This window comes from Perca flavescens, chromosome 6 (assembly GCF_004354835.1).
Source record: "Perca flavescens isolate YP-PL-M2 chromosome 6, PFLA_1.0, whole genome shotgun sequence".
In the NCBI taxonomy this organism is placed as follows: Eukaryota; Metazoa; Chordata; class Actinopteri; order Perciformes; family Percidae; genus Perca; species Perca flavescens.
Window position 1 is genome coordinate 14,482,604 of NC_041336.1, and position 12,633 is coordinate 14,495,236.

Sequence of the window (12,633 nt, forward strand, 5' to 3'; positions counted from 1 at the left end):
GATCAAAAAAACAATATAATTAAAAAACAATGGTATGAAGGAGAGATGTTAGACTGTATGTATAGGGTTTAATTATTTTATTCAAAGATAAATTCCACATATAAGCCACAACATCATCATCTCAACAATATTGATTTTTTTCTTTGAAAAGGAATTTTCTATAGAGGTGATGTATCTACAAAGTCAAATCATTAGATATCAAAGTGATTTTAGCATTAAATCTTGCATGTATTTACAGCTGTGTGCTCTGCTCAATCAACTTATCACAATCAGCTTCTTACAAACTCAGACCTACATGAAAATGTTTGCAAAGCGGCTACTCTTATAATCAAAGTCAGTGATTTTTTTTAGTCATTTTGAGTATCATTCAAGGCTAATGCGCGTAGAAAAGGAAAGTCATCCCACAGAATGCCTGGGTCTGCCCCTTTTTCAGGTACACAATCATGGCTTGGCCCGAAAAAGCATTGATCACTTGGCATCCTATTTCTCGCCACATTGTGGTAGCACTTTGGACTGAAGGATTCTTCAGTCTCCAAGAGGGGCTGCGTGGACTCAGACCGCAGGTAGACATGAGCCTCTTTAGGCGTAGGGCTGTTGCATGGACCAGAAAAGATCACAGTGGCGTAGGGAACAGAGTCGCTGTTTGAACCAGAGTAGCCACAGATGAATGGTGAACCACAAATGGACTCTCCCAGGTCACTGGTGTCCTCTGCATTGCTTAACCATGGGTCATCGTCCTCTTTACTTAGTTTTACAGGGAGGTCTAAAAAGCTCAGGTGGGACAGGTACATTGGATCAGGCTCCTCATTGTCCCAGGAAAGATGGGAATCCTGCAAAAGGAAAATAAATGAATGTCTTTAAATATAATTTTTGGCCTGTATTTGGTCATGTATATCACTTGGCCTTTTGCATGAATATATGTTAATCAAAGCAGCCTTAAGTGCCCATATTATAAAAAAATCACTTTTTCTGGGATTTGGGGTGTTATTTTGTGTCTCTGGTGCTTCCACACGCATACAAACTTTGAAAAAAATCCATCCATGCTGTTTTGATTGAGATACGGTTTCTGAATGTGTCCTGCCTTCAGTCTCCGGGTGAGCTGGTCAAAATCGGCACGGTTTTCTACATCACTAGCCGAAACGAGCTGGCTAACCGCAACCGTTAGCATGGTAGCGCTAGCATGCTAACGCAAGCATGCTACCTTGTTCTCAATGGCAAAGCACTGCTACAACACACACAAGTTCACCATAATCTACCAAAGAACTACTTACATGTGCACCTTCATTTAGAAGTCTCCCAGCTAATCCTTCCTAGCTGACATGATCTACGATCTGAGCTACTGCGCATGTGCAGTGCAATCAAAGATAGTACAGAAGAAAAGAGGTCTCACTCTGTAGCTAAAACAGAGACCATGTGAAAAGAGGAGCTGCAGCAGTGAGAGAGAGCTGTGCAGTACAACAAAAATATGGTGTTTTTTGAAAATTAAACCATGTAAACTTATTCTGGTTTAAAATACAATTATTAACCTGAAAATGAGCATAATATTGGCGCTTTAAACGCTTTTTTTGCCCACTTGGGGGCTGTGGAAAAAGCTGTAGACACTACACTGACATCCAAAGTTATGGCAAATGTGTTAGCAAGCAGTTGCTTGTTTACACATACTGCAGACATGGAGCAACATTATCATCAGCATTATCATCCTCTGCTAATATAAAACATTGATTATTGCAACTTAAACCTAAAGGGGGTTATTGCATAAAAGTATTATATGCTTCACAGGTTTATTTCCAGCACCTGTGTTGATTCTGATGTCCATCTCCTGATGCTGCTATTAGCTGGATCAGGAACAGCTGGCCAAAACTGCCCCTTCAGCCTGCAAAAGAAAGAATAATATCATCAGAATAAATAACATTACATCTTTATAGCTTAAGACAGCATGGCAATGATCTCACCTTTGTTGGTTGGAGAAACAAGTTATGACTATGAAGATAATCAACAATGACAGTCCAACACCAGACACAGTTACAATCATCACAACAGCAATCGCATCTGAGGAGAGGAATACACATTCTGAGTGAAATATCTGCTTTGGGCAAACACACTCTCTTGATCTCTTGTCACGTTTCTAGAAAGCCACTGCCAAATGATAATACAAACCGAAGGCCTCAATTTCGAAATGAATTGTTGACCCGTTGAGGCTCCCACCGAACGTGCTAACCATCATGAAAGCTTTATAGGGAGACACAGCGTTGAGGTCTTTGAGGACCACTCTCCTCTCTTCCGGGTCAGCATTCACAACTGAAAAAAGAGTCAGACATCAAAATGCTCAAGTACAAAAGGAAAATGTTTTAGAAGAGTAAATTTAAGGTATTTCACCTACCCTTAATGGGTCCCTTCTTATCCCAGTAGAAGATTTTGTAGTTCTGGATAATTCCGTTCCTTTGGTCTAGTGGCATTTCTTCCCAGGTAAGCTCAATATGTGACGGCCAGATCTTATTAATTTGTATTTCTGGAACCATGGATGGAGCTTTGAAAACAAATATGGTTGTGAGTGGTTTTCACAACTTTAATGAGCTATTATGCTCATGATTTGAAACCTTCAGGCCAGCAAAAAATAATTATTCATTTCTATCCACAAGAGGGCATTATTCCATCATGTATCAGCTGTGTCTGATTGATTGCACCATTCTTTTTTTTTTTTTTTTTTTTTTTTTTACCCATGTGGCAAACTCTTTTCTCACTTCTTCAAAGTTGAGGCTGCCCCCACTCTCACACCCCTGCCTGCTCTTTGTGTGATCCTCTCTGTGTCTTTGGTGACTTACCCTTTTGTCTTGAGTAGGCATTAACAGTCTGAGGAAGGCCTATCCCATCCTTAAACCTAGGATACACAGAGATCCCATAGGGCTTGTAGGGCTCAAAGCTGCCTATTGATGAGAGTGAAGAGGTTAGACTGTATCAGTGCCCATAAGCTCCTAACAGTGTGTACAGGCAGGTTGTGCCCAGGGAAAAGAACGCTGTGTATAAGAGTGAATCATCTAGGTAAAGGATGAAGACTAGATTTGGAAAACCCAAATAAAAGTTGAAATAAGAAGATGTACAATAAAAAGCAAGCACATGGATCTTAAAACCTGCAATACAAATACTATAAAACATACCTGTTGTAAGAAATTGTGTCTGGTTTCTGTCAGTTATTTCAAACTGGGTGAGAGAGAGGTCTGTTTCCAACAAAGGTCTCCATTCCACCACAAAACCAGTGAGACTGGAAGAAACCAGGCTTCTCCACTGGACCAGTAGGGATCTGTCATCATGAGGAAGGACTGTGACGTCTGATATCACTGAAGAAGCTACAGACACAAAACACATCATGTACATTGTGGGGGAAAATGTATTAAACTCTATCATATTTGAGCTATTTTCTAAACCAGTTCAATTAGGTTTAAGTTTGTCAAATTTTACCTTTAGGTAGGTAAATCCTAACTTCAGTGGGAAGGGATTTCCCTGCTGCATTTATAGCACTCAGATACACTTTCTTTGCTTTCCCGGGAAGCTTGAAAGTACAATAATTCCCCTTTGTAGAGCACAACTTTCCCTTTTCACCTGGCACCTTTTTCACTGAGACAATATATGACACATTTTGGGCATTGGCACGGAATTGTTTTGATGGCTATAACAGAAAAAAAGAAAAAAGAGAGAGGGCATTTTAAAGGCAGACCGCACACACCAACACACACAACCAGAGCTACAACAGAAAATAGAATCATCCTGTGACAGGTGTCAAGCATCATGTGATGTGTGTACCTTCCAAAACAAGTGTATGTTGAGTTGTTTGTGCATGTGATCCCCAGATGCCTTCATCCACGAGTCTAGGCGTCCAGTGGGAGCTGAAAAGAAAGAGACAGCTGTCTTAGAGGCTCGTCAAAATCCCGCACTTCTCTTCTCACCCTTTAAAAAACGAAAACTTTCCTATACAAGACAGGTCTATGGATTCACTGCCAGAGTGTGCGGCTGAACTCAATACATCAATTCAGCCTGTGCTATAGAGCAAAGCAATGAGAGATGTAGAATATGGCATTAGCATATGTTGAAAAGACCAGGAAATGGAAGAAAAGGCAATAGATTGGAAAATGTTAGATTGACTGATTGTGTCACTCTGAGTTGATGAAGCCTTACCACTCTCCAAGGTGACTCCAGACCGGCTGCTGCTCCATTCACTCCAGGGGCCCTGCTGGTATCTGAGTCTAATCTGGACGAGATACTGAGTCCCATGGAGAAGACGGCACTGATCCACAGATCTGGTTGGTCTAACACGGCTCACCATGATCTAACATTTGTCCCAGAGCACGTACAAATAAGACTCCAGGCACACACATTATGAACTTCAAGCAGTTTACAGTGTGCTACTTTATGGGTGCTTGTAGCTACTCTATCAGCAGTTATTAGGTTTTTTAGTTTATATTGACACAACATGAATTTTACTCACTGGTTGTTCACTTCGTTGGCTGTTGTCAGCAGTCTTAAGTTGGACTTCCAGGTTGAAGCGGTAGTCGCGCATCCAGACCTGCTGCTGAGATAAGCTCCAGCTCAGCTTCAGGCAGCCGTACTTTTTAGGCACCACTTGAACCTTCTGAATCGTTGGTGGGTCAAATTTAGCTGAAATAAAAGCAAACAAAGAAAAAGGTTCTGATGTAAAATGTCTTTTTTTTCTCCTCTCAAGTCTTTTAGGTTTTCTAATCTGTGCACATTCAATTTATTCATTAGTCACAGAGCTAAGCATCCGCTTTACCAAAAATAAATACCATGGGGACCTTTAAAAGATCCAGAAGGTCAACACTCAGAGCTGGTCTGAAGGTATTTCCACAATCCTCAGAGACTCTTTTAACCATCTCAATAAAAAATATTCCGTTTGGTGAAAAATATATATATATATATATATATTTTTAGAGATTTCTTTTTTTGTGGCATTTTTAGGCCTTTATTTGACAGGACAGCTTAGACTGAAAGGGGAGAGAGAGGTGGAATGACATGCAGCAAAGGGTTGCAGGCCAGAATTGAACTCGCGACCGCTGTGGCAAGGACCGAGCCTCTGTACATGGGGCGCACGCGCTACCAGGTGAGCTACCCAAGCACCCCAGACAAATATTTTTAACCCATTTCTCAAGTTATAAATCAGAAGTTGTAAATATATATATAGTTTCGACCGAGGTCAGTAAGATCACTTCTTTCTAACTACACACCCCTGGACTTTTTACATTTTTTGTCTTCAGCCTCAATCAGCGCCGACTTATGTGACATCACTTGAGGAAATGTATCAGATTTTACACGCCACCTTCTTAAGCCAGAAGGGGCTTTATACAACTTTTATTTCCATGCAGTAGTACTCCCCGACACCTGTGAAGATACTTTGATGTGTAAAAATCTGATTATTCAGGGCAATATAATAAATGTATTCATACTGGATAATGGCCAATAAATGACATGAAATGTATGGAGTCAATCAAAGAAAGCATGCACCAGATGCATTTCTCACCTGCACTGATAGGTTCCAGAATGATAGGTGCTGAGGCTGCTTCTCCAAGTTCATTTACCGCCTTCACGTATATTTCCATATCTGAGAAGAGAACAAAACCAGAGCGAGGGATGGTGTAACGGTGGACTCCTGGCAGTAGTTCGTAAGTGTGGTTCTCGTTTGAATCCCTGAAATGAGGAAATTGTAATGTGGGAAACGCAGTTGTGCAAACTCACAGACATATTTTGTAAATGACACATTACATATTGTTGACACCAAAGTGATGTTTGCTTTCTGGTAACTGCTTCACTATGTTACAGGAAGATAGAATTTACAGGCAGTATATATTACCGTATCTTGATGTGGAGGGTGTACTTTGTGCGCAGGTGGGTCTCCTGTTGCCCAGGGTCCCAGCTACAGGTCAGGGTTTCAGGGGTGGTGAGGTTTGTCTGACAGCTGAGGTTTTGGGGTGCTTCTGGTGGATCTAGAGAGGAAAAAAATAAGGTGAAGAGGATTTTTTATGGAGTTGTTAGAGGAGGTCCTGTGGGACTAGGATCTCTGCATCACATGGGAATCAAGTGTGAATGAGTATCTATTGCAGTATATATACTATATATATATTTCTTTTTAAGATTATTTTTTGTGCATTTTAGGCCTTTATTAGATAGGACAACTGAAGACAAGAAAGGGGGAGAGAGGGGGAATGACATGCAGTAAAAGGCAGGAGGTCGGAATCGAATCCGCGGACTGAGCCTCTGTACATGGGGCGCACGCTCAACCAGGGGAGCTACCCAGGCTCCCGGGATGTATGCAGTTTTTATTGCATTTTAAACTTTTTGTATTTGTATTATTAGTAAAGTGTGTGTACTGCAGATGGAAATAAGTGTATAGCTAAATCTTTTAAAAAGCATCTTTTCTTTTTGTATGAGATTAATCTTGTTGTACATGGTCGCTGACCTTAAATGTAATAAAACTAAACATCGGCTGAGTTTCTGCACTTTTTGTTATGTTTTCGATTCAAATGTGTTTTGGGGCAAAGGAAGTTTAGAAGTAGTCGAAATTAAAAAGTACTGATGTGATGCATCAATCTTCTGAGAGAATACAATGATACTTTGCTGCTTTTGCTGTGAACTTCTAAAACGTGTATCCATCAATAGATCCATTAAAATGTGCCAGATATCTTAGATGGGTGGACAAAAAAAAGGTACTTTTAAGTTAATTAAAGTGTTCAACGTTAAGGTTTTACTTTCTATTGTTTAATGTTGAGCTCACCCAAACAAAGGAAAAGTTACCCTTGCTTAAATAAACTTAATTTACTAAACTTTCACAGGTTTTTTTATTCCTGGTTTTCACTGGTGGAAACAGAACAAGCGACATATTTGATTATAAATGAACAAACATGCACAAGAAGTTTAAATCTTCCTCACATCCGGCTCTGATCTCCACTCCTCCTACTACTTGAACTGGAGAGGCCCGGACACAGCAGGTGAGGAACTCCCTGGTGTGATTGAAGCTCGGTATAACAACCTCGGAAAACCTGCCGCTCTCATTGGCCACCTGGCTGCCGGGAAGAGAGTGATCCCCAAGGCGCCACTCTATATGAACAGCTTGTCCAATGACCAGATGACAGCCGTCTCTGATGACACAGCTGGCCGTGACAGGTGACCCCAAAGGCACCACTGAGCTTGACGTCTGGACCTCTGCACACGGCTGTATGTCATCCTCTAACAATGAGAAAAGTAATTTAGATGTGCCATGTTAACTGCTGGTTAGGTATTTCCATTTAGATTTGCTATTTCATTCTGAGAGCAACACTTACCATTTCTCGCTCCATTCACGAATGCCACCAGCATGACAATCACTGACACCCATGTGGATATCATGATGCTAAAACCTGTTAGGCAGCCAAAATGAAATGCATTATTCTTAAATTACAAACATTCATGCCCTATCAAAATGATATTTGAATTCCGTTCCTGAGGGAGGTATTGTGAGTGATCACGTCAGTCGCTTCAAAAGACATCGTCAACGGTGTGCTTCAAGTGTTTGGTATGGCAGGGTGATATGAGCAAGGACGTGATCTCCATAATGCATAATACTTAATATATAAACAGACAGCTAGAGAACGCATCCGCTGTTTCCCAACACAATAGTAGAGAGAAACCTGCAGCGCTGCTTGTATAAGGTGTTTGCACAACAACCCATGCACTGACACATGACACACTCATGAATATTAAAATCAACATTCACGACAGCTTGGGTCCACATTTATGTAAAATGATCACACAAAGGATGGGACATTCAAGCAGTTAGAAAATGAAATTGAAATTATGTGTACACTGTAAGAAATGATTCTGTGGTCATGTAGATTTGAATTAATATATTAGGTAAAATATATTCAATATGATTGTGTTTTTGATTTTGAGGCAAATATTTAATTCAATTTCAAATAAAAATGTTTGGAATAAAATCCACCCGTTTAGTTAAATAAAACATAAGCATTATATTTATCTAATCTCAAATAGAGAGAATATTGAGTTAATTCAAATCAATGTAATCAGGCAAATTTTAATTGAAAAGCACTTCCTGTCAACCTGGCTAGCTAGCAGCCATAATGTTACCCAGCATGCCGTTCGGCTGTGTAAATTTGTAGGCTAAATGTAAAATTATTAGTGTTAGAAATTGTTAAAGTCACAAATAGTTGTGTGCTATGGTGTTTTATCCTGTTAATGAGAGTTAGTTGTGGGTTATTAATTGTTGCTATAAATTTACAACCATGAGTGAGAAGGGTACGAAGTTAACAAGGCTCCCGTTCTGAAGTCACTCATCTGCCGTAGTGTTCTCTGCGGCATTGCACCGGTATTACGGTATATGAAAAATTCATATCATATGGGAAATTAATACTGGTATACTGCCCAGCACTATTACAATGAGTCAAACAAAAGTGAATTGTTAATAAAATTATTATTTTAGTATTTGTTAAGTTCTATACTTTCTGGGCCATAGACTAGTTATTCCTAAGAAATAATATTTAGATTTAATTCATTGCATTGATTAAATTCAAATCGATGTGCATATTAATGTTGATGATTATTATTCAATTACATATCATTGATATGTACAATTAAATTAATTTTTATTAGTACTATTTACACATTAGGGAGTTTATCTTTTTCAAATCAACTCAATATTTTTGTTTAGGTTATAATTAATTCAGTACTGTTTTCTATTTGAATATACTCATTAAATGGATAACTATTAAGTGTCTCATTTAATTAATATTTACTCAATACCAAACCATGTGAAATTTTATTAATAACATTACTTGTAATCTGCTGCCTCATTTTTATTGAGTAGATATGGTGTATCTTTTCTTACAGTGTAGACAGAATAAATAAGGTATGCTAAATCTCTCCTCGTATACCATTCTATAAGAAGGATAAAACTCCTCTGAGCAGACAGGGAGATTGTACTTGCCGGTTGTTAGAAGGTAACAGAAGGCCTTGTTGGGCATGCGCTGTGTAGCTGATTGGTCACGTACAATGAACAGAAGATGGGAGCTTGTAAGCTAAGCAGATGGGAGCAATTATCCAGCATATTGTACTGATATTAATTCAACAACCTGCTTCTTAAATTTGAGAGTCATTTGGGACCTCACATTTACTGTACAAGTACAGGTGTTGTGAAGTTGAAAGTCATTTTGAGGACTGTGTTTTTGAAATACTCACCATAACACAACCATGAAACGTTAAAATTCAACTGAACTCAGTTACCGGCTCACAAAGCAACACCCTCGAGGCCCAGTCATACCTTCACAGCATTTCTGTGTGTCTGTGTGGGAGGAAAGACAAAGCAGTTACTAATCTGGAATAATGCTGAAACAATTTGGTTAATTGAGTGTATGAATGTGTTGGCTGATTGACAGAAAGCTGACAAATAGTATAGGCACATGTGGTTTATCACGTGTGAAACACCTTTTCGTGTGATAAACCAAATATGGTTTTTAGACATTTCACAACTTATTTTACAATATATGAAAACATGATTTTTTCCCCCTGTAAGATAAACAAATTGTTTCAGTGATTTATCAAGCATAAAACCACTAAATTGTTGCTGATTCCTGCCTCTCAAATGTGAGGATGTGGTTAAAAAAAATAATCACCACATTACTCAATTATGAAAATGCAGCTGATTAACAGGATAGCTGGTAAATGTGTCACAGCCAACATTTCAAATGCTACTTCATGTATAGAATCAGGGACATTGAAATACATCTTTTAACTTTATAAATTTATAATTTTAAACTTCCTCTTACAGTGTAGTGAATCAAACTTGCAATTCATTATTTAGTGGTTCCAATAATTCTAACTGATAACAGTACTCGTATGTTACCAGGAGCTCAGCCGGGAGCAAAGCTCTCATGTGTTATCTGACAGTGGGGCAGATGCCCCTTATTGATTTTGCCACCACAGATGAATTTCACACACGCAAACACACACACAGACACACACACACACACACACACAGTCACGCACGCACGCAGGCATGCATGCAGGCACGCACAGGAACACACAAACACACACACACTAAGTGAGACAACAGCATTGAGAAACTTCCTGTGGTCGTGTAACACTGTGTCTTGGTCTCTCTGACGGATTCTGGTGAGAAATTTGAAGTCCATTGTTCCTCAGGCCAATACATGTTTATTGTCAACAGACTTTCAAGTATACTGTATCTAGTACAAGTCTATACCTCAGAAATGTTATGTCTAGACTGTCAAATTAGACGAGGATGTATTACTTTAATAATTTGGAACTATCACTCAAAATCAAAGTCAGATCACTGCTCTTAGCCCACAATAACATGCTACTTGGTGAACACTGCGTTAAAGCGGTGTGAGAGAATTGAAATTTCTCCCTGTTTCTTATCAGCCATGTGCATAAAGGCCTCCATTTTTCCCTGCTTCCCTTTTTGTAATTCCTGCTTACTACTAATAGGTACTTGCCTGTGGCTCTGACAAAAGGCAATCGAGATGGAGAGGGAGGGAGAGAGAGGGAAAGAAGAGAGATGCTATTACATTTGGAGTGTATTTTGTCAACAAGCACAATTTCATACAAGACAGTGTAAAATACAACTGGCTATTTTTAAGGTGCGTTGGCCAATTTTGTTCCCTAATGTATCGCTGAAAATATGTAATCTGGATTCATTTTTGTTTCTCAGTGAGTCACTATGTGTAAAGGTACATTTCGTTATAGCCACCATATGTTTCCTTTCCCGTTGCTGTTGGGTGTTACTTTCAGGATTTGGCAACATCCTTGACTCAGAGTGCAATAACAAATTTGCCACAATTTCCCCTTTTTTCTCACACCATGTATTGTGCTTTAAATAAGGAATGTAATGTGTTAAAGTAATCTTTTGTGTATTTTGTAAATAGAACAGCTCCTTTTAAGCTCAAACATAGTGAACATTTTGAGTCAGCAGTATGTGAGCTTAGAATTATAAGGTTCTATCTCCACTTTTGGTTGAAATTGAGTTTTTGACATAATCTGATTAGGTGTTTATTAATGCCTGTGTGGTGTTATTTTTGTAAACAAATATTTTGTTAGTTAGTTATTAATAAAATGATATTCTTTGCCAGCAGGGATGTAAAAACTTAGATGCTCAATATCTCAGAACTACCATAAACGGAGATAGAACCTTATAATTCTACGCTCACGAGTTGTAAAAGTCCAAAAAGATAAAAAGGAGGAAAGCAATCTGTTTCGCATCCTCTTTCTTTAATGGATGACCAGAACATAAATATGTTTACCAAAGCTTAAAATGTTACTTCCATAGCGACACTGTTGCCATTTTGACAAAACAGCTACGATCCTATCTTAAAACTCTTTCATAAGTTTTAAACGTTTCAAACATTAAACTTCAAGTATATTTACTTTAAAGGCATTATCTTATCTTAGAATTCCTCTTTAAATCCTAAAAATTTGAAGATCCTCTATCTGTAGTATTTCATGTTTGTTAAAAATGAACTGGCATTATTAGAAAGGAAACTACAAAGGATAATAAATGGCACAAGTACAATACAGAGCGGCCAAAATAAATCAATCAGATGAAGCAAGAGTTTTCAATGAAATTAAGTTGAGCGGTCTGTAAATTGGATCAGGATGCAACTCTCCAGCCTGAACCTGTGTCATTCAGAAACAAGTTTTGGGAAGTTTCCCTTTTCAATCTGGCACATGTATCAAAATGAAAGGAGCGACAAATCGCTTGATGTGAAGATAAAGGAGAGCCATCAGAGAGGCTTGCCACTTACCACACAGCAGCTGCAGCAGACCCAGAAAGATGAGAGGCTCTCATCAGCCCTGATAGCACCAGATGAAACAGTGTGGCTCAAAGCAGCTCAGACTAGAGGACATATGTGCGTGTTAGCCAAGCAGCAGCAGCAGCAACATCCTTGTTTTGAATTTTGTGAAACTTCGCTGTTTTCCAGGAAGAAACACATGACTGATGGGGCCCAGTTGTGGGAAGAAAAAGTGGCCTGTTTAGTCAGGGCTTTATTCTTTCTTTTCAACGAAAATTGTAGAATAGTTCAACTAAAATTAATCAAATCTGGAACAAATTCAATAATTCTTTACAGGGGATATTGCACGTTTATATTCATTATATTATATGTCGTTGCTATAAGTCACCTTTTACGTTTGTCTGTGGGTTTTACAAATATTTAAACAGTGACAAGGCGATTCCGTCTGGGGGAAATAGCTCAATAAAATGTTTCCAAATTGGCCTTTTTTTTCCATTTCCTGAAAAACAACGGTTTCGGACATACAAGGTTTTCAACCAACAGCAACGATATTGTCTTTGTGATTGCGGATGCACCAATAAGAACAAGTCATTACACTTCAATTTGAAACAATTAAAGGTCAATCTCTTTTAAAGGTCCCATGCCATGAACATTTCAATTTATGAGGTTTTTTTAACATTAATATGAGTTCCCCCAGCCTGCCTATGGTCCCCCACTGGCTAGAAATGGCGACAGGTATAAACCGAGCCCTGGGTATCCTGCTCTGCCTTTGAGAAAATGAAAGCTCAGATGGGCCAATCTGGAATCTGCTCCTTATGAGGTCATAAGG

General features: G+C 38.9%; 1 protein-coding gene across 2 annotated transcripts; it reads right to left on the reverse strand.

Annotated features, from left to right (window-relative positions):
* Positions 1–62: 62 nt before the first annotated feature.
* Positions 63–11,956, reverse strand: csf3r (colony stimulating factor 3 receptor). Of its 2 annotated transcripts, XM_028580845.1 has the most exons (17): positions 11,817–11,956; positions 9,235–9,337; positions 7,326–7,400; positions 6,934–7,230; positions 5,858–5,990; positions 5,528–5,694; positions 4,481–4,650; positions 4,171–4,321; positions 3,799–3,881; positions 3,457–3,664; positions 3,156–3,344; positions 2,823–2,924; positions 2,381–2,527; positions 2,158–2,298; positions 1,953–2,049; positions 1,795–1,873; positions 63–830 (listed from the first exon to the last, which is right to left on the reverse strand). In XM_028580845.1, exons 3-17 carry the CDS (start codon positions 7,387–7,389, stop codon positions 348–350), a joined length of 2,511 nt encoding a protein of 836 aa, XP_028436646.1. In that variant the 5' UTR covers positions 7,390–7,400; positions 9,235–9,337; positions 11,817–11,956; the 3' UTR covers positions 63–347. The 2 variants fall into 2 exon arrangements, with proteins under 2 accessions (XP_028436646.1, XP_028436645.1); XM_028580844.1 differs by lacking the exons at positions 9,235–9,337; positions 11,817–11,956 and adding an exon at positions 8,984–9,213.
* Positions 11,957–12,633: the final 677 nt, after the last annotated feature.